General features: G+C 39.8%; 1 protein-coding gene across 2 annotated transcripts; it reads right to left on the reverse strand.

Annotated features, from left to right (window-relative positions):
• Positions 1-1,576: 1,576 nt before the first annotated feature.
• EBAG9 (estrogen receptor binding site associated antigen 9) lies at positions 1,577-22,031 on the reverse strand. Of its 2 annotated transcripts, none has more exons than XM_076329219.1 (7): positions 21,969-22,031; positions 14,525-14,622; positions 11,059-11,137; positions 10,694-10,852; positions 8,517-8,624; positions 7,374-7,465; positions 1,577-2,111 (listed from the first exon to the last, which is right to left on the reverse strand). In XM_076329219.1, the coding sequence occupies exons 2-7, from the start codon at positions 14,605-14,607 to the stop codon at positions 1,991-1,993; spliced, it is 642 nt and encodes a 213-aa protein (XP_076185334.1). In that variant the 5' UTR covers positions 14,608-14,622; positions 21,969-22,031; the 3' UTR covers positions 1,577-1,990. The 2 variants fall into 2 exon arrangements, with proteins under 2 accessions (XP_076185334.1, XP_076185335.1); XM_076329220.1 differs by lacking the exon at positions 21,969-22,031 and adding an exon at positions 15,544-15,679.
• Between the last annotated feature and the right edge of the window lie 965 nt (positions 22,032-22,996).

A 22,996-nucleotide genomic window follows, 5' to 3' on the forward strand; every position in this document is an offset into this window, starting at 1 on the left:
ACCTCTTCCCATTCTTTTACAACTTCACTGTTCCCTGTATGCACAGGGAACAAGTCTCAGGCACACAATTTGCTGTCTTCACTCATCCGTCGCAAGATAAGAAATCCATACAACCCATGAATTCAGGGATAATAGCATCCACATAACAGAAGATGGAGAAGGGGTTCACTGAAGCTCTGAGCTGGACAAAAGAATCACATGGACTTCCCTCCTCCTGTACACCTTTCCCTCCAGCAGACATTAAACTTTTCTTCTTCATTAAAGCACTGTTGTCTTCTACTGCATATTTACCTCGCACACTTTTCCCAGAGGAATTCCACTGTAAATACATACAGGAAGTGTACAAAAGTGGAATTTTGCGAAGTGCTGTTAATTGAACTGAGAATTTTCACACTAGCTTTATTAACCGGAGGACGCAATTTTTTTTCAATTACACTGCCTATGTATAACGAGTATAAAGTGTGAGGATTTTTTTCCCTAACTGTAGGAAGTATAGAATCATAGAATCATAGAATCATTGAGGTTGGAAAAGACCTCTAAGATCATCGAGTCCAACCGTCAACCCAACACCACCATGCCCACTAAACCATGTCCCTAAGTGCCTCATCTACACGTCTTTTAAATACCTCCAGGGATGGGGACTCCACCACTTCCCTGGGCAGCCTCTTCCAATGTTTCACCACTCTTTCAGTAAAGAAATTTTTCCTTACATCCAATCTAAACCTCCCCTGACACAACTTGAGGCCATTTCCTCTCGTCCTATCACTTGTTACTTCGGAGAAAAGACCAACACCCACCTCGCTACAACCTCCTTTCAGGTAGTTGTAGAGAACGATGAGGTCTCCCCTCAGCCTCCTTTTTTCCAGGCTGAACAGTCCCAGTTCCCTCAGCCGCTCCTCAGAAGACTTGTTCTCCAGACCCCTCACCAGCCTCGTTGCCCTTCTCTGGACACGCTCCAGCACCTCAACATCCTTCTTGTAGTGAGGGGCCCAAAACTGAACACAGTATTCGAGGTGCGGCCTCACCAGTGCCGAGTACAGGGGCACGATCACTTCCCTACTCCTGCTGGCCACACTATTTCTGATACAGGCCAGGATGCCATTGGCCTTCTTGGCCGCCTGGGCAAGAAGTAAAAGAATCTCTGTAATCAAGTAAAATCAAGTAAATCAAGTAATCAAGTAAAAGAATCTCTGCTAGAAATACAAATTTACCAATACAAGTAAGTGATTAAATCACTCCCCTATGCTCACAACATGAGCCTTTTTAAGAAAGGAGCAGTGTGCACCACTGTTGTGTAGCGATGCCACTGCTGGTAGCCATTGCAGGGTTGTAAATGGGCATGGTAGCACAGGAAGCTGCAAGTCAAAGCGACAAGAAATCCACTTTAGTGTTCGGCTCCAACTCGCGCTCTACCACAGCATACTCTACCAGGAGTACATTTAGAGTTGCAGGTCATCCATAACAAGTAATTTTCTTCTGCACAGGTCAGATCTCCCATGGAAAACTGTGAAGTATTTATAAGTACTTTTAGAAAAAGGCAAAAGCAGACATTCTTTATCAGGCAGGAAGCAAAGGGTTCTTTAAAACTGTTTAATTACATGTTTCAGGTAAGCACAGACAATACAGTAGATTTCCCACCACTGAATATTTACATTCTTTTCTCTAGGCTTGAGCTGTTCATTAAGAATGTCTTTCAATCAACATCCTTGCTCAATCACTTTTGCTGCAAAGAAGGGTGCTGGAACAGAACTATTGCAGGAAACATCATTCCATCAGGCATGATTTTCTGTGGGTTTTTTCTCCTTTAAGAACCACCTACTGGTAGTTCAAGGTATTTTGGGAGAATCCTGGCTTCCAAGATGACCTGAAGAATGCGTTGAAACCAAGCAGTGTGTTGAAGTTCTAGAAATACTTAAATCAATACCAATATGTATGTTGTAGAACTGGAATTCTCTTTTTCTCTGGCACTGCCATTGATGCCTGGTTTCTGTTAGGACAGTTTTACACCAATTTTGTTTTGTTCCTTTTTCATTAGCCTTTGGGCCTCTTTCTCCATTTTCTTTCGTTGTTGTTCTGCTGCTCTTTTTTCCCTTTCTGCTATCTTCTGTTGTCTGTAATTAAAGAAAACATGAACTGCTAAATTACAGGAGTCCAATTTTCAGCACAGTCGTACCTTAAGTTCCTGTCAATAAATAGGTTATTATAACTAATAAAAACACAGCTTCAGTCTACTGTAGTTAGGCTCAGAACAGTTATTCTTTTATTGTGCTGAAGTCCTTTTTTCAGATTAATCTACTCTTCGGCAGAATATTTGTTCAAATACTTCACAATCTAATAGCCACTCAATTCTCAAAGATTCAGAGTAAGTGAATCAGTGAGAGTGTATGACAGTTATAAGGCCTAGAGCTACTTGGGGGGGGGGGGGAATCTATCTAATGCTTTGAGTAGCAAGATTACCTGCCTTTTCAAATTCAGATCAAAACAGTTTGACTTGTCTAGAACACTGACTTGTGTACCCCCTTTCCCTCAGCAGAGGCATCCTCTTTGTAACACAAGTACTGCAAACATTTTCCTCATGATTAGATGAGATGATAACTTCTAATATTCCCTTTCACAATCCGTTTCAGGATCTGTGTTGTACTCTATTGTTCAGTACAAGTATAAACAATAGCCTTTAAGGAAATAAAAAAAATAGAAGTCTTCAGTTGTGTATCCTTTTAGCATTATTTCTTATCACTGCTCTAAAACTCCAGACATCACTATCTGCTAGCTCAAAGAACCTGTCTACAGAAATAGGTTTCCAATTTCAAAAAATACATAGCTGACTAGAGCGAAGGAAAAAAACAACACAAAAATCCACTCATTTTATTCCCCCGCTTCAGCTAGAACACATCACTGAGTGGTGCAGGGCCAACAAGGATCCATACTCGAAGCGGCACATTGCAGCTCTCTCCTGTATTGCATAAGTAGTAGTAGAATGGCATAGGGAGGTCACTCCTGCTTTGGATTCAGTTTATTAGATATGAAAAATTTGCTAAGCTGCTTGCAAGAGGACTTTAAAAGTAAAAATGAAGCTTCATTAACTTGAAAAGGTGAAATTTAACACAGATTCAGTAAGAATAAAGAATTGCTTATTATAAGAGAATAAAAAATTCTAATTGACAAGACAATAAGGAGTTGACTTTCAATGTATCTAAATTACCTGTGCACATCCACTTAAGTGTGTAAGACATACAGAATTAAAAACCTATCATCACCTGAAGCAACCTCGCTGGTAGATTCCTACTATGGACAAACTGGGCACACAAAACTTAGAAATATTTGAAGTACAAAGACTACTTACTATCTTTGCATTGGACAGGAGAGGGACTGCACTTATTTAATACCACCGTGGTTTCCCTTGATTGATTTTTAATAGCTAGAAGTTTTCCTATACTCTATTAAGCTGCTCCACTGTCTGTCATGGAATAATGAAATTAGTCACTCACATCAGGATCTACCTCCCAAGTTAATGGAAGCCCAAACTTTTTTTTTTTTTTTTTTTGAGATCATGACCCGCTATTCTACATTCTACCAGAAAGCTCGATAGTTGACAGTGCTGTCAGTCTAGCATATGCAGAGTAATAATATTTGCCGCTTTACAGTAGCAGATTTTCTTATATTCTCCACACCTCTGAACTAATGCAGAAGGGAAGAAGCTCTATGTACACCAGCCACCATGCAGAGACAGTAGAGTTCCAAAAAGCCACATGAGGTTTTAAGCAATGCTGCTATTCATTTGCAATTCTGAAGTGAGGAAAGTCAGAGCAGATCACGTTTCTTTTCCCCCTTATAAACTGCACGACACAGAACTCCTCTGCACAGAGAAGTGGTTTCCATGCCCTCTACTGGCTGAGAAATTTTATTGGACTTCAGTTCTGTCCAAGTGAGAAGAGACCTTCACATCACCTCAGATAGAGGAACTGAAGTCACCAAAAAATATAAACAAGTGGCTTACCACAAAGTGATTACCTTTCCACTGCTCTTTTACTTGGTCATTATTCAAAACATTGATCTCTATTCCAAACTTCCTGCATGTTTTCAACATAAAGTTACTATCTTTCAGGCTCAGAAAGGTTTCATTTCTCAATAAAGGAAGAGCCTATGACGAACTGCAGCCATATCTGACTCACTTTTTCTGGGTTCCAAAGCAAGGAGTTCAGCAGAGTTTGGATGGTATGATAGAAGCTGTTTAAACCAGGAAAGTATTCATTCCTGATGTCAATCTTGCTTTGCATTCTTAACACGAGTTGTGCCTAAAAAAACCTAAACCTCTCTCATTGGTTAGCAGAACACTAATCAGAACACTGTTAGCAGACATTCTTATTCCAGTGTTTTTTTATTATTTACTGTATACATACTGAATAACTAATAAGAATGATTTCATACCATTTGGTCTTTTACTTCAACACAATTAAAAATGCACCAGCATTTAGCTTAACTGTTCCCACTAGGAAAAAAAACTTCATCGGTATTAGGAAGTCTAAAGGTGCAAATAGGTGCCTACAATTTGCAGAAGAAACCAAGTTCTAACTAACTTCAGTTAACTGAAAATCCAGTTTACCGTCCACTATGCTGATTCAGTCACTGACTGGAAAATTTCAGTGCATCCCAGCCCAGAACCTGCTGGGGGGGGGGGGGGGGGGGGGGAATAGACTAGAGGAACTTCTCAGGCACTAGTAGCCTACTCCTCAGCACTGTCTTTCAGCATGCTTTGATTCCAGGAAGCATATGGCTTACTATCTATGCTTATTTCAACTGTGACGCATACACATTAAGTCACCAGAAAGAAGGCCACAGGATACAGTCTTCTCTGCTATTTAGCAGGCCACAGCCCATTTTTGCATGATTGATCAGCACTCCGTTACTACACAAAAATTATTCCAGTCTAAGAGACTTCTGAATACTAACTGAGCACCAACAGGTACCCAGACACAGCTAGATAAGGGAGATCCTTACTTTTTCTGCACGCTTATTTCATTCTCAATAAGCACTGCTGGAGTACAGTCCGCATGAACACTCTGGAGGGTTATGTAACTTTGCCCCCCATTTAGGAGTCTGAAATCTTCAGATCATTTTGTAGACCAAGATGTAGTCTTATAGCATTAAGAAGAGACTCCAGATCACTTCCTTACTACAGCCTAATGAAAACAGAGCCAGGCCTGTCAAGTACTATACTTAGGTTTTATGTTAAATGTCAGATGTTAATTACACCACAGATGTCTACTGCAAGAGAAACTGCAAACCCAGAACGTATTTCCTATCAATCTTGCTAGAAATCAGCCATCACTTTCCTCAATTACAGAAAAACGTTGTAATTTGATGTGTCATGAATAAAACAAAGGTTTTACTTCACACAGCTGGGATACAGCTTACACAATGATCAGTTGTATTGAGGTGGCCATTCATAGCTGGCCAAGCGGTATGTAATACAGACAGTTACAGCTCTGATCATGTTCTTTCCATTTACTTAAAATACTTGGACACATACACATCCCTTCTAAAACAAGTAAAGTTTGATACTTTTTAGTGGGGCCAGGGAGGAATCATATGAAAATTAACCACTTGACCTGAAGCCTTTCAATATGCCAAGGCTGAAGTCTTTAGAACAGCTTCAACCAAGTAAGATGACACTTTGAAAAACGGAGTTTGTGGCAAAACCCCACTTCTATCCCCACGTAAGAGATCTCTTTTACTAAGTATTCTAGTGCATAAACCTGACAATTGGCAGACAATGTACCTTTGTCCATCCTGGGAACATCCACTACACAAATTTTACACTCCAGAAATAAGCTGGCATATGCACACACCATATTATTTTTAGTAGCTATTTGTATAAGACAAGTCCCCGCTTCAGAAAGTTTGAGTACTTCTTTTCCTAGTCTTAAAAACATCTGTAAAGGAATGTGGTAAGGGTTAAGTAAAATACAATGAGGCCTCTGAAGCTGGCAAAAGTAGTTTTTTCATTTCTCAGTTCAAAAAAAGCAGTATTTTTCATTGTCTTTCATTTTCTTTGTCTGATGCATCATAGATTAAGTCCCAGTAGATTGCTTTTTAGAGATTAAAGATCTTACTGAGCCTATTAATATTCTCTACGGGAAAAGATACTAACCTTGGAACAAAAACAGCCCAAAGGCACATCATTCGTATCGCAAAGCTTGTACTTCTATGATACATTAGTGAAAGACAAGACCTGAAACACTTTCAGTACTGATGTTAAAAAAAAAAAAAAAACAACAAGATACTGACCAGAATGTACACACAGAAGTATCTGATTAAGTTTACAAAAATATTTGCAGTACAACTCCATTCTCATATGTTAAGCTGCTGCAGAGCAAGACTGACAGAATTAGAATTGGTTGAATTTATTATCTATCATTAATGCATCAAAAGCGTGCTGGTGACTTCGCTCTTGTCTTACTCTACTGGTTGAAAAAAAAAAAATTCCCAAATATTACAATAAATAGTTCACCAGAATCCTTTTTTTGAAAAAATACCTTTTTTTCTTTTAAAGATTCACAGTTCTAGAATGATTTTTGAATATATCATGTCCTTATTTCATAGTCACTATTGTCCCACTGAAGCCATGTATTTGTGATTTTGTGAGTAGAACGAGAGCAGTTTAGGAAGCTGGAGTCATCTGAGGCAGGTTATCTGAAGATGTAGCAAGCAATTAAAGTTTGATAAAACCTTGAAATGAAACAGGTTAACATAAGTCACTGCCAATTCAAATCATTGCATGTGATCAGCTTAAACTCAATCTGCATCTCTTTACCCTTCATACTCCTTCTGCACGTTCTTAGGAGGAAAAAAGAAAAAAAGAACACAAATGGAACAGATGAAGTATTCACAGTAACTTTGTGCAAGACCCTGATTTTACATTCAAGCCTTATCAGCTAGCTAGAAAAGCATAGCTCCTACAGGGATTCCAAGAACATACTTATAACTTCACCTTCTATCCTGAACAGCACATAATTATGATCCTTTTTATAAGGACATTCAGTGGTATTTTACTTAATCAAGTTGAAACATGTTATTTGTACATAATAAGTTGTTGGGTTTGGGGGGCACGTTGTTTTTTTTGGAGGGGCGTTAAGGTGCTGTTCCAGTGTTTGTCAGATTTCCCCCACCATCTCATCTACCAAAATGATTAGATCCAAAAATGTATTCTGCCAAGTACCAGTTACAATAGAGATCAGATGCATAAAAATCATTTGCTGAAGAATTGTTTAACAATTCTTAGCACTTATCAGAAAGGTGTTACAACAAACAAACCTGTATTTGATTCTTTTACATGTAAAAGTTTATGTGGTGTTAACATTATTTTCAGTTACCTAAGAACTTCTTCTGCCTGCCAGGCAGCATCTTCCTCTTCTTCCCAGGCATTAGTATTTTCTTGCCAAGTATCCAAGTCTCCCAGTTCAGGCTGAAACAAAAGAAAAGCAGCTCTAAGCACATGGAAAAATTAGATAAGACACTTATTTTTAACCTTGATGCTTCAGACTTCCAGAAATATTTGAGCTATGACAGTACTTCTCAGCTTATTGTCTGCGCGTTTTCCCCTGCTCTAATACTGACTTTTTCCAGTTAATTGTTGGAGGGGTTTTTTTTATTCTATCAGTGGGTAACAAAGGAAGGAAGTACGTACTGGAATACATTTTTAGGAAGAAGAAGGAAAGTTGAGCAGATGAATTGAGTAGATAGCGTAAAAGATTTCTGGAAGATGCATGGACAAACCAACATGTACATCCACATGTTTGTGCGTCCAATATCACCTGAGTGCTGCTTTTACTCCTTAGAAGTGCTCTCCTGAATTATTTTCATTATGGACAGTCTAAGGAAGTGGTGTGACTATTCTGTACTGCTCTCTGCCTAGACCCTTTTGTGCACTATGTTACTCAAAGCAGAAGCACTGTTAAAGAAGGCAAAGGGGAAGAGAGGGAGAGCATCTCCCTCTACACAGCCAGGCTATTAGGTAACTGGACTATTTTTCAAAGGCTAAAGATCAAAAGTTAGGAGACTGTTAGAATATAATCCCTACAGAAAGGGAGAAGGAGAAAGTTAAAAATGGGTCCAAGATAATAAAGCAAAGGTAACGCAGAGGCTCTCAAGGGGGAAAAAAAAAACCAACAAAAAAACCCCCCAACAAACCCTACTCTTCTGTTAGGAACTTACTATGTAGAATCCAAAAAAATGTAGACTTGCAAATCTTCTAAAGCAACAGACCATACAAGTGTTTAAGAAGCTTCTTACCTTTTCATTACTGATCTGTTAAGTTTCTCAGTGGAATAAATTAATTAAAATTAGATGAACTACTTCATTGCTTTGAACCAAATACTCAATTTTAAAACAATTTACATTATTCCACAACTATTCCTCTTGCTCCCCACAACGCAGACCTTAGGCAGACTATTCTTTCTCCTACAGAACAGTCATTTAACTGTCAAAGACAAGATTAATACATAGAGCATACTTACAGACTGGTGAATAAAAGGAATATCTTGTGTAGCTGCTAATCTGCTAGAGAATCCTGTGTTTCCCTCTGGAATCCCAAAATTTAAAGGCTCTCGTTTTTTAATAACTATCTGAAAATATTCAAAAAAAGGAACGAAAAGTGGTAAGTCAAAGCACTGCACAGATTCCTTGGTGATCATATAACTCTGTGCCTGTGAAAGTACAGCTACACAACACCGCACTGTGTCTCAAACCTGCTCAGGTTCTTGAAGCTGTATAGCCAAATGAACTGATAAGCGAGAGAAGCTAAATGCAAAAGACACAGGAACTCCCTCCTCCCCCCACTAACTTTAAGTCACATGGAAACCTATGGCTGTATCAAGACAGAGAAAGGGCACAAAGAATTACAGATCAAATAGCCACATCTCCCAGTACTCATATAAGCTACCAACTACACGACATATTCCTTGGAGAAATCCTACTTCCATGATAGGTCACTGTAAGATACTGCCCTTGAGGATAGTGCTGTCTGCACAGCTATACTGCTTTGGAACATGAGCTCTCTTAGCTACTTCAATAGCATATCTGTGCAGACAATTTAAGTTTCAATAGTTGAAATGTAATTCACTATCACATCAACTGGTAAAACTTTGTACTGATTTGGCTAAAAACATGCACTAATGCTTCTCTTAAAAGGCTTATTAGCAAATTTAACATAGTTGCTACGATCATGTATCCCTTACTTGTCTTGACCTCATGATATGAGCTTACTCACTTGTTTCGTTTAGCCTACTTTAAGACTCTGCTGCTTCCAAAAGAGGTAGATTCACAGTTCCACTGACTGTACAAATGCTAGTACCAATGCAAGAAAAGAAACAGAACTAGACCATCTTATTTAGCAATGACAGACTCTGTTATTTGACTGAAGTTCCATTTCCAGACATTGTAGATATGAGCTGTAACACAAGTAGATTCCACCTCAGATCTTGGGGTTCATATTGAGCCCAGATTCAGTGGAAATACAAACGCAAAATTCATATTTAAGGATGGTAACAAGGCCAAGTTAGCAGGAATGTTCTTTATGGTGCCTGCAGTCATCCTTAGAGATATGTTTAAACTAAACCCAGTATACAGTATTCAAACAGCATGGATTCTTCTCAAGTTTTTTTTCTGCACCTGAAACTCAATCTATTAGGCAAAAAATGTCATTAGATACAAAGGAGAAATCTATGTCTCCCCCAGTCCTCCTCTGCCCCCCAGATTCTGGGAGATCAAAATCCTTAGAAGAATTGAATCCACAGAATACTGCAGATCCTGAACGTACAGAAAACTGACCCCAGTATCATCTCCAGCTCAAAGGACCGCAGGAAGATTCAGGTTGGAAGGGGCCTCGGGAGGTCTGTAATCCAACCTCCTCCTCAAAGCACTGTCAGCTCTGAGGCTGATGAAGGTACTCGGGGCTCATCCACTTGGGTCCTGAAAATTTCCAGAGATGGAGCCTGCACAACCTCTCTGGTAACCTGTTCCAATGCTTGACTGCCTTCATTGTGAAAATGGTTTTCCAATTGACTCAAAATCCTGTAAGTACCCAACTGGAAGATTTCCACACAGAAACAAAACTTGCAATTACCAGAAGTTTAATTCGCATTTATTTACGGTGTTGATGTTCTTGTGGATATGCCCTTCTGTCTTGTCTCCATAATAAAAATGGATATTTGAAGAGCAAGCTATTTTGAAATATCAGCTCCCTAATTCCAGCCTCACCAGTATAACTTGGTGAAACAAGTAACCACTGTTTTCTGAAACAGCAGTGCTGCTACCTCAAACTTCAGTAGAGCAAGACATGGAATGGAGAGGTATGAGCACAAGAACCTTAGTGCAGTGGTTCCATTTTCAGAATTAGTGACTTGAGAGTTCTCACATTATACTTCCCAGAGCCTTCAGACCATTAAATTCTTTGTAAGTTTCTAATAACATTAAGACTAAAGATGTAAACGTGAACTAGCATCACATTTGGTAAGATCTCAAAGAGTCAGTATTTTTAATTGGACATGTTGGACTAGACATCAGCACCTATTCTCATTTCAATAGGACAGCTTAATTTTACCAGAAGCACCTTCTGTAAGTTGCCAATTTACTTATAGCCTATTTTAAAGCAAGGAAAACCCTCCATAAGTATAGTTGAAAGTGCAATACCTACTTTTTGAGTTTTTCTTATAGTTGGTGTCATATCTTTGAAATAATCAGGTTCCATTTGTTCCAAAGGATTTTGCTGAGCAACCACATTACCATTACCACCTTCAATCTTCACACTGGTAGGTGCATCTTCATCCCATGAAGACCAGTCTTCTACTTCTGGCTGAATAGAAGTATATGGTACAAGTTAATATTACCTGCAAGTAAAAACTTGTCTTCTTATATCTTGCTAAGATATATACTTAATATTATATAGCATATATAATAATATTATATGTCTCTAAGATATATACCAATCCTGTTGTAGGACTGGTATAATAGATAATCACTTAACAGAGTGATGAAGTCACCTACCACTTAAGGAATTACCTGTTTAGGAACAGATGAATAATCCACTGTGGTTGGCAAAGTTATTTGGTCTCCACTTAACTTTCGCCCCCTTCCAGACCTGAAAGAAAAATGTAGGATTCCTCCAAGCTCTGAAAACATGAGCACTAAGTTTAAAAAAAACAAAAAGGAAGTCTGAGAACAGCACTACTGAAAATAGGCATGGCTAAAACATTAAGTGCTTAAACTACCTTAGTAATAACTACTGCCAGTAAAAGTCTGCTAAACAAAGGAATTTAATCATGAATTTAAAGTGGTGTTCACAAGAATTTCAAAGTGCAATTTACTTTTCCAACTGCACTGGAAATAGAGGAGAAGCAACTCGAAGAAATATGAAAATGGACAAATTAACAGTTATTTGCATACAGTTGCAATTTTTAGATTGTCAGTGCTTATGAAGCAAACACTATCGATCTACATTTGTTCAGATAACCATTTCTACTGTAAGCTGAGAAATTTTTCTACTTGTCTTAGATGTTAAGCTGTGCCTAACAAATTGCTTTGAGCTGCTTGATTTGAAAGACCCTCTAAAGCACTTTTTCCTTCAAAGTCTAAACAGATTATGCAAGTCAACAGCTTTTGTTCAATACATGCTTCTACTTAAAGAATACTGTTTCAATGAAAGCATTTCAGCAAATATGTCGAATAATTTTAAGTGAAGACAAACACTAATGCATTGCAAATAAACCACCTAGCTATTTACTTAATGACAGTGTTCAAAGATCACAATAATAATGAAAATATTCTTAGCTGACATCCACTATATTTTAAAACCTTACAACACGAGAATGAAATTCAGGCTCACACTCATGTTTTTCCCAAGAAGTGTAAGCTCCTATACCAAGACAGTCATGTAACTGACCTTATGCAGCTTGGAAAAGTTACACTTCATTTATTACTACTGATGAGCATACAACTGGGAAACTACAATTTGGAGTTCGTATCCATTAGTTTCACTATTATAGAACATTCTACCATCAACTCAGAATAGCTGAATTACTTGCAATACCACCTCTCCTGCATGGTGGTGAGCGATTAGATGCATTTTTCCTACTTTAAGCCCAATAGATTCTTCCTTAGGAAAGATCAGGTGTTATCATCAAATTTTCAAGCTTTATATAATTAACTCTAGCCCCTTTAGAAACTGTTCCTTTAAGCTGAAAAGCAACACAGTTTAGGGGTAAAGGAAGGTGAAAACACTGTTCCCTCAAACACATTAGAGACTTCTGGTTCTGCCTGACTAGATTTAGTTGATGTCTCTAAAGGAAACCCAAGCTTGGAAACATCCTCCTTCAGACCTGTACAACATACATGTCTTTAATACTATTCTAAGCCATCACTTCTGCAATTATATAAATAAGGAAATATGATCTAGAAGACTCCAGTAAGTGGCTTATAACAAACATTCATCTAGCCAAAATGATTACACTGACAAGGGTGAAGGTGGGAGGAAACAGCTTCTGTCATACAACATGGAAAGAATATGCTACACAGGGCAGCACTGAGGAAGGCTACATATCTCCACTTCTTTTTCTACAAAGAGAAAAAGATGCTTATAGGAAGAGTTGCTTCACAACCATCATTAGACAGATATTGATCACTGCTCTGAATGCCAAATGCCTCAAGAATTCTTGGTTTTGTTTCTCCTTATTAATTAGCAGCATCCAGAGTTCTCAGCTGGAGAAGATAACTAGAGATGTTAAACAGAATGAAGTTTCATCTCTTTTTATACTTATACCTTTTACTTCATGGAAACAGTGAATTCAGGCAGGCTGTTGTTTATCAAAAAATGTTTTAACTGAAGAGATGACTAGTACTATACACAGGCTTTACGCTGACTAAAACATGCACAATCTCTACAGGCACTTGTTTAAATTAAAAACTAATATAAACTATATAATCTAAATAAGTACTAGCTCATATCCATTGAATTAAAATGCACATTTTATTAAATCACACTTGCTGATTATCAGGCATACTCATATACAGGGGTGCATTACAGGAAAACAAAATTTATCAAGCTATGCTTTGCAGCTGACGTTAAACAGGAGAAACATCTGCAGTTAATGGACTGAACTAATTTGATCCACTGACTTATGTGAAAGATTTCAAATTTTCATTCTTTCAACTAATTGTTATTCACAGAAGAAAAGGTCTCCTACTTTTTACTCCCAAGCAGTTCCTCAGCTGTTCAAGGATTTAGTTCATTCAAAAGTTGAAAAACGGAGGAAAATACTGTCATTACACCTACTAAACAATTATCTGCTTATAAAAGCTATCTTAACACTTAGAGATGAAGGGTCCACATAACATAGAAGCTATCATCAACTCAGTGTTTTGACTTCTTTTAGAAATTGAACAGCAAGTAGTCTTAACTTAATTTGGAATTCAAATCACAGAATTAAGGTGACATCTATATAGTTGTATGCAGCATTAAAAAGTATCTTTTTAAAGCTTCACTAGATCTGTAAAGAATTTACCAACCAGTTGAGAGCTTCCTCTTATTCTTGGAATAAGTAAAGGTAAACAGGAAATAAACAGTTATTTTTTGTCTACCACATATTCTGCATATGTTTTAACCTCACTGGCAAAGCAGTAGTCATCATACACAAAAGAAGAATACATTTCTCTAGATTGCTATTTGTTTATGTAAAACAACATTCTGCAAGAGTGGCAAGAAGTAACGGTAGTTCAGATGACAGCACAGTGCCAAGAAGACCTACCTCAGGTACTCTGCTACTGTACTATTGAAATCTATTATTATATAACCATAACTCTTGAGGGTTTTTTTGAATGCTTCTAGGTACTACACTGCTGCGTTCATGGGTCTACAACTCAAAAGAACACTAAGTATGACTTACAAGAGTAAGCAAAAATAAGTCATGTTCATTAAAAAAAAAAAAGGCAGTTCCCTTAAACTTTAATCACTGTCCGCCAAACTTCTGAAAGAATCTTCAACAGACAGAACAATCTGAAGTCTCAGGCAACTGCTTCTTGACAAAGCAGGATGAGAATCACTTACATTTGTAATGAAAGCCTACTGACTGATGACTGGGTGGATGCCGCCATTAACTGAACCTCTTAAAAAACCAAAACGTCACTTGCCAAGTACTTCTGGAAAACGCAGAGAACAAATTTTCTTCAAGTTTGACACAGGATAGTTTTAAAACGCAATTTTAAAACCCTGTCATAGCTGTTTAGAAAACACTCCTCATTAGAGCTATCTTACCACAAAATACACTTACAAATGCACTACACAGACTTTTGAACTCTGAAGGAATATGCAGATTAAAGAATGAATTTGACTTAGTTTTTATCTGTCTTGATTGTTTTGCAATTAGTAAAATCAGAACTGGGAAAAGTGGTGGGTGGGTGTTGGGAGAAGGAAAGAAGTGCAAGAACCTGTAATTAAAAAAGAAAAGGTAACCAAATTAAATAAGACGTTTACCTGCATATTAATTTTTTAATGAAAGAAAGCACTGCTGCCAGGCAAGTACAGATTTTAAAGAGTCGAAACTGTGTTATGGCCATGGTGAGAAACCCTTCCTGCAAAAGAAAAAAAGTTAGATGTAGAGGATTATACATCTTTACATAGCCCTTAAAGTCAATTTCCTTAGTTGCTGATAAGCAAGGAGTATTCTGTGAAACTCTATTAATGCAAGAAAAGAGAGGAGGTACCTGGAGCAAAGACGCTACCTGCCTACTATCAGGACATTTCACTGATGTAAATAATAGGAGTACCCAATGTATATGGCCTTTAAAGAAACAGTACATGATCATAGGTAAAGTCACAGTTAACACTTTTAAAGGGGAAGTGCGGGCAATCAATTGCAGTGACTGTACAGCTGATCTGTTTTAGACACTAACAATGGCACTGAACACCAGCAATGCAAGGACAGCAGAATAATCATCAGTAAGAAGCTCACACTTGCTTGAGCAAGTCTTGCATATACAAATTATAAATTTAGTCATTAAGTAAAAACCCAAAATTGGCTGTTTAGTTTCCATTTTGATGGAAATGTATGATGAGAACAAACATTGTTTCTTTCAGAACCAGCGTCACTGAAAAATCATCAGCAAAGAAAGATTCTGTTCATCCTGTGTGCCCTATAGCACCAGTTAACCCCTAGATCTATCAATACTCCTGTGCCAGACTGGATCATGCCAGCAAACCCAGCCAAGAAAAAAAACTGATCTTTGGCTGAAGCCACTTATGTTGGCAGCTATTTTTCAGTGTCAATTTGATAATCTAGAGAATTTATACTCAGTATACCACATTATTCCAACAGATCCCCTCAAATAGGTACAGACTGAGTCAAAACAACCTGCTGTAATTCAAGGATCCCCTTTCTCTCTTCTACAGGTGAACATTTCAGAGTAAAGAAGATGATGTTAGGCTTCACAAATAGCTTTTCATTATATACATCTACACTTGCAACAACATTTTCTGTTGTAAGTTTAACATACCTCCTGGTGAGAAGAGAAGGCAGCCCTGTGACATTTTCCTCAGGCCATGAGCATTCCATGGAAGGACAGCTTGATTTCAAATATGCTATGGCATTTAAATCACTTTTTATACTCCAGGCTTTAAGTTAGGAAGAGTCAGGAAGGTGGATCATTAGGTAGGCTGCTCCAACACTGCCCTGAGGATTTTATTAAAAAGTACATAATGGGATTTGTGAGCTTCATGGAGCTTTGATTTATTTTTTTATTGGTGCTCATTTGCTAGATAATGTAACTAGTATTAAACACTGTAGTAATATAGTACTGGAAATATTGCTTCACATACAGTCCAGATAAGGAATTTCTGCTACTGAAAAAATCATACAGGTTGGCTATTAAACAAACAGGCCCTTTTACTGTAAAATGGAAGGCTTACATCAGTAAGTAACCACCAAACTACAGACCACACTCCCAAGCTGTAGCTCAGGAGAGAGGCCTCATAGGACACATTTCACCTCTACTCCAACACTAGCATTGTCTTAATCTCATTTCACGGGAGACTTAAAAATGTAGAGAACCTTATACAAGAGTGGGCATTAAATGAACTTTTCATCTAACAGGAATAGGGAACAGTCAAACTTCCCACAAAGAAGCAAGAACAGCAGACACCGTCCAACTCATTTAGCTTTTAAAGACATATCATTTCATATTGTGCTCAAGCACTTCCTTACCTTCTGAAATAAACAATTTTGACAATATCTAGGTGACAGGAGAATGCATCAGTCAAGAATTTGAAGGATTCAGAAATAGTGGAAGTTAGTGAAAAAACAGTGGATAGCAGCTAGATGGACAGTTCTCTATTCTAAAGGTAGAAATTATTGCAAACTAATGCTGAATTGGTGAAAGAAATTGTTGCTTTTAAAAGAGGCAGCTAGAAGCCATCTACCTGGGATTTGAGGTATGAAGAGCAGGTAAACTGCTGAAGTGAGAATAAAGGTACATCTTTTCTGAAAGGAAGCTTGTTTAGAAGCTTGCTCCACTCTTCTCTATCACAATTCTTGGCTTGGGGGGCAGGAGGGAAGGAGCAGAAAAGTACTCAACGTTAGAAAGAGTAAAGCCATTTTCCCCACTGTTTAGCCTACCTAATTGCCACACTGGACAGCCAAGACAGATCCTAAATTAAAAAAACAAACTATTGATTGAAAAGGTTGTTTTAGGAAGCAACCATTACTCAACAACTTCTGCAGACTTATAGGCACATATTATTTGTGCCTAAGTTCAAAGGACTGGGAAGTTTATGTGCAAAACTAAAACCAGAACAACATTCAAGTGTGTCACACATATATATACACACATAGATATGTATGTGTACATATATATATGTGTATATATATAACGCCAGTTTTTCAACTAATCTCCATTTTTTTTAATATATCAAATTGTATACTGTATTGACTTCCCAATATAAAGTTAAACAACTAAAAAAATAGAATCCACAAGAAGTCTGGCTTGCAAGCCAGAAGCTGATCCATTTTTCCCAGGTTATTCCTATACATGAGTGACTACACTTCCAATATCACCAGTATGCCTGTCTGGCAGGGCTCAGTAGCTATCATCATTCCCCATAACAATCAGATAACTCGTCCCTCTCCACTTTCTATGTGTCATTCAACAATTTCAGATTTACGATGAGACACACACACACACAATCACATAACGTGTTTGTATCAGAGCTGCATTTCACTTCAACTGTGACAGCGCTAGGCCCTTCAAGACAGTAAGTATTGTTTTGCCTACCTCTTCTCTGAACTTTTATTGTAGTCTTCCCAATTAAGTTAAGCTCTGTGCACTACAAATTGTCAGATGCACAACTGGAGTTTTGGCAACAATATGCTATCAGCTAGCCGTAGTAATATTAGCAATTCTCCACCTTTAAAAAGTACTTTCATCAGTGTATCTAGTTTTTATACTGCTAATTAAGATATGAAGCAGTATATATGCATTAATTTTAGCAATATGCTAAAAGCTGTTTAAAATAGAATCTCGAACCAATTATTGTCTCAAGATTAGGACAAGTCAAGCATTCTCCCCAGTGCCTGAAACAGTACTTGAAGCATTTGCATTGTTGCTCTAAGGACAGCACTACCCAAAAAGAAAAGTTAAAGGTAAGCTAAAGGTTTTGAGTTTTGTTTGGTGCCTTTTGGGGTTTTTTTCTGTGTTTTGTTTTTTTTGTTTTGTTTTAGGTTTTTTAGTTAATTAATTTTCTCAAAGGGAAATAATTTTATATTCTGAAACAGTTGTATGAATACAAATGTACATAGAACCTTAATATTTCCTGAGTTCACTGCAGACTTAATTCACCTTATACCATTATACTAAACTTGTTCAGTGAAACAAAGTGTTCATTCTTTTCTTGCTGTCCACCTTTCTCAAACACTGGAAAGAAGCACAGCCATGTATCTTCCTCATCTCATGAATGGGAACAAGTACTGAACAGTGTAATGCTAAATGGCAGGGCACAACCTTCTTTCTTCCTTTTCTTCTCTTAAGTCTTTCCCTGATTATCAATCCCAAAAGGAACTACAATTATATCAGCAGCCGACTATGACACAGGATGGCACAGAGACATAATACAAGGTGGCAGTACTCCAGCAAGATTCCTAGAACACTTATTAACAAATGGAGGCAAAGGTGAAACACTGGAATAGAATTCAGAAAATCTGATAGAGTTGTCAGTTGCCTGATATACCCTTGTGCATATCACGCTTCATGCCTCAGCTTCCCATTTGTAAAATGGGAGAGAGCTTTCCTTTTCCCATTATTCAGATTGCTTCTAATGTATTACGTTTATCAGACTTACTGTCAACTGAACTTTTAAGTTCCATTACAACAGATAAATAAGCAAATAAATCAGAACATGAATACTAATTAATTTAATTCTAGCAGTCAATGCAATGATTTTGTAACAGACAACAAATTTAGCTGGACTTTGACTTGCGTAATTCATACTGCCTTCTATTGGTAAAAAGTCACAGCAGTTGCTCACATGGAAGATGAGCACAGAAAGGATTAAAGCATGGCAGCAGCAAGATGTTAAACACATTAGAGCCAAGTCAGAAGAATGAGGCAACTTATCCCTGAAAACATTTTATGGATCCATAAAGGAAATATAGTGAAGGGAGGGAAAGTTCAGAAGTTTATTGAACTAAAACACTTTTACATTGCTTTCAGCTTGCAGCAGTGGCCTCGTTAGAACTCCTGGCACCTCTGACTTCACTGACACAAGCCAGCAATCATCCGTGGCATGCATAGTCCAGTTGAGTTAGTCAACTATGGTGCAATAAGCAAGACTCTCACTGGCCATCACTGTACAATGAGCACGTTGTCATCTGGAGAAGCACTTCCTCTTTCATACCTAATTGCACACACAAGCACCACTTAAACAATATTTCAAGAGACAGAGACGATTCTAAAATAAAGTCACTTTGTGGCACTAAAATTGCTTTAGAGACTTGTTTTCTCCTAGTGAACTCATCTCCTACTGACATTGAAAAAGATGTCAAAACACTCATATTATAGAGTGCCTATCCTGCTCTCCTCTGTTCTGCTTCAATGCTGACCGATTTGTACTGTGTAGTTTTCTTTAGATATCACCATCTTCGGAATGGAATTTCTGCCTTGAATTACCAGTGCTTTGTGAATTGATTATATTTTATTTCACATCATCTCATCTGTGACTCTGGAATTAATACATGAAGACATCTTGGAAACAGTGACTTTAACTTATATTAAACACAGCTAGCTACAGAGCCAAAGGATGGCACCTAAATCAAGACTAAAAATAACTTCTCTGAAACTGAAAGGTTCCCCACCAACTACATATTTACATCAGTAGCCACAAAAAAAGCCTCACCCTCCTAAAGCAAAACAATAGCACAAAACACTAACATGGCCTTGAGTGCTTACATGTGTCAGCACCAAAACTCCACAAAAGCACCACTGAACCAGTATGTTTTCACTAGAATAGCTAATAAAAACCTAGCAAGTACCATATGATTAGTCCAAAGTTTCAGTGGCAAGGATAGGATTTCTTAAAAGTTCATTTTGCATTAAATTTTACAGAAGTAGAGTGTCCACATCAACCTGAAGATGCCCAAGTAGGTTTATAGGGAGATGGAATCTTATGAAGATTAGTAGATAGAGTTAAAAAAACTGTTTATTTTCAAGCATGCAAACCCTCCTCCAAATCATGTACGCTACAAGATGTACAGGACATTCTGTATTTTAAAAAAGGCAACATAATGATTCAGTACCTGACTGAATGCTATTCCTGAAAGACACAACCACCATCTCCTGCATTTCAAAGAGAACAACCATGATTCAGTAGCCTAATGAGGAGGTTTCACTCCCCTCTTCCTGGTTGATTTGTGTTTGGTTTTTTGTTTGGTTGGGGTTTTCTAAATCACTTTATATAGAAACGTAATATTAGGGACACTGGAAGAGGAAGAAAAAACTTACCACGTCAATGTCTTTACCACTGAGTTTGATAAATGGATAGATTAAATGGCAGCATGACTGAACCTTGAAGCCATGCTACTGTGGCATTAGAGAGAGGAGCGGAATCCAAAGGGAAGATTCGGAGGCATCTCCTCTATCTAACTATCGGTAGGTGGTCAGGGGATGTCCGTAATAAGCACTGTAGTTTCAACACTAATTCTCCAACTTTCAGTGCAAGCACCGTAACTAGGCAGTTGTGAGGTAGCTGGGAGAGAAGACTACTCTGCCTATGATTTATGCGAGTGAGCTAAGTCATCCAAGGTGCTCAAATCCAGGAAGAGATTTCACGACTATCGGGAGCTGCAGAAAGTATCAAAATTCAAGAAGGAATGTTTTGTCTCCCTAACTAAAGGCAGTAAAAATTGGTGCATGCTGGCGATGCCTAAGTTATGCCTAGACACCCAACACTCTGTTATATGACATCCAGAGTTTCAACTTTTTTTTAAACATGCTACTCCTAGAGCCATAAAACTTCTATAGTAATACCACCTCATCTCACCCCTTCCTCTCCAAGAAACTGAATATAATTCCAATCTCGTTTATGTGAACTCTTGAAGCCTTCTGTTCTGAATTAGAATAAGTTCTAATTTTCAAAGCAACATTAGTTAAAATAGAAAGTTTATGTCCACTAACTACTCACAGTCATTCTTTGACAATTCTTTATCTATATATGCTACTGCCTTCTGAAAACCAACATGCAGAACAAAGATTGAAGTCATGCAATACCATGATACTACACTACAACTTCATCCACATTTGCAAGAAGTCTTTGACATAATGCACTAATTCATGTAACTGACTTCACAACACTGGAGAAGTTCTCAGACACAGAACCAGAGTTTAAGAGACCCTAGTTCTCCTCCAGTCCTTATTAGTCATCCTGGACTTGTTATCTGTATCTACATGGAAAGCTAGAAACAACAAGTTAACACACTCTCACTGTTACTACCACAAAATTGTCTTGCAACATCTGCTGTCTCAACAAGCACCAGCTATTTACAATCAAGATACACTACAAGACATGCTGTACAAGATGGCTTAAAGAAATCTCTACGGGGTGCATCCGTATTTCTAGATCATTCAGAAGGACTATAAAGCAGCAAGCTATACTATTTTTCAATAGATGTGCAACTGAGGCGCTTACATTGTGAATTCATGACCATGAAATAGTACCCCACCATCCTACAGAACAGCCCAGGCTCGAGTGTTATTAGGGACAGCACCAAAGCCAGATGGTAGCACTTAAGTTTTCTGTGACTCGTTAAGAGATTCTTAAGTCTTTAAGGGTGTACTGAGCAACTTTCACATTAACTTCTATGCAATTTGTCAGTCAGCATGAAAAAAGAAAAAATTCAGACTAGGTAACCCCACGCAATGCAGTCCCACAGAGCCCCTAGAAACACCAAAAAAAGCTTAAACCCCGCCAGCTCTGACAGGACGCGGTCCGTCCCCCCCGCCCCGCCCCGCCCCGCCCCTCCCCTCCTTTTCCACAGAGTGCCAAACCTCCCAGTCCCCAAACGCTGCCTGCCGACCCGTCAGTCACTTCATGTTTTTCCCAGCCCGTGAGATTTCGCCCCCCTCTCCGCCCTAGAAGGGGCCCGGACCAGCCGGGCAGGGACACGGGGCGGCCGCGGGCCTCTCACTTCCCAGGAACGGCCGGGCAGGCTCGCCGCTGGGCGAGGGCCGACGGGGCGCAGATGCGGCGGCGGCCACACCGCCCCGGGGCCGGGGCGTCCCGAGCACGGAGGGGAACGGGGCGGGGACGTTACCGAGAGAGAACCGCGAGGACCAGTCCCGCGGCGGGAAAGCGCCGAGGCCGGGCCCCCTGCCCAGCCGTGCCGAAGCGGAAGCGGGCACCCGGCGACGAAGGAAGCGCCCCCCCCCCCGCTCACCTGCCCCGAGGAGGAGGGCTCTCCAGGGGGCGCGGGGCGCCAGGGGCCGAGGCGGCCGCTCCCGCAGCCTCCGCCCTCGCCGGCCACCCCTCATTCAAAGCCGGGCGCGCGCCGCTGCTCCGCCGTCTCCCGCGCCGCCATCTCGGCCTCCTGTCACCCGGGAGACGGGCCCGCCCCTTCCGGCCGCCCCTCTTCCCCTCGCGCCGCCAACCGGCGCTCGCGCCTGTGCCCGCGGCTCCCGCCCTGGGCCGCTGAGCCAACGGCTGCTGAGGGGCCGGGCCGGGCTGGGCCGGGCCGACGTGGCCTCTCGGTGGGGGCCGCGCTCGGCACCCAGCACAGGCGCGCCGGGCTGCCCCGCGGCCCGCCCCCGCCGGCCTCCTTCACTCTCCCGCTCTCCTTCCTTCCCGCGGGCCACACCGCGCCTGGTGAAGGCCGCCCTGCGCGGCAGGCTGCTCCCCGTTCGCCGGGGCCGCGCCCCGCGCCTCGCCACAGCGGCCGCCTGGGCCCAGGCGGGTTTGAGCCAGGTCTTTGTCACTTCGAGGAACTGTGATAAAAAAGCGTTGGTCTTTAATGTTATCAGGGTGCTGCATATGTGGTTGTAAAGGTATTTCTGTGTGGTTGGCTAGATGTAAATTTGGAAGCTACTAAAAAAAAAATCACTGAGGTAGCTTCTGACGGGGGTAGCCTTAGTTGGCAGTGGGTCTTGCCAGTGTCGCAGTTTGTTCACCCAGATGCTTCAAAAAGTGCTTGTGCATGTTAACTGGGTGGCCTCCGGGTACAGTGTATTCATTCACTCCTGATGTGTAGAAAAGGGAAGGAGGAAGATGTTAAGTAATCTAAGGTTTTTCCAGAGCTCTGTGTATGCTTCCAGTTGCATTACATTTGACAGGCTCAGTAGATGAGGGAGACTGTCCCCTTCTCACTGGGAGGCCTAGTCACCTTCTAAGAAGGCACTGATATAAATTCCCTTCAACTCCGTACCATGCAGTTCTTTCTGCTCTCATATATCTTCCCTTAAAGGCTTCCTG

The sequence above is a fragment of the Aptenodytes patagonicus genome, chromosome 2, assembly GCF_965638725.1.
Source record: "Aptenodytes patagonicus chromosome 2, bAptPat1.pri.cur, whole genome shotgun sequence".
Taxonomy (NCBI): Eukaryota; Metazoa; Chordata; class Aves; order Sphenisciformes; family Spheniscidae; genus Aptenodytes; species Aptenodytes patagonicus.

Coding starts and splice junctions, on each gene's coding strand:
- EBAG9 (XM_076329219.1), bottom strand. CDS start 14,607: ATGGCCATAACACAGTTTCGACTCTTTAAAATCTGTACTTGCCTGGCA. Junction 8,625..10,693: donor CTATAAGAAAAACTCAAAAA/GTAGGTATTGCA, acceptor GAATATTTTCAG/ATAGTTATTAAAAAACGAGA. Junction 2,112..7,373: donor CAGGCAGAAGAAGTTCTTAG/GTAACTGAAAAT, acceptor CTTTAATTACAG/ACAACAGAAGATAGCAGAAA.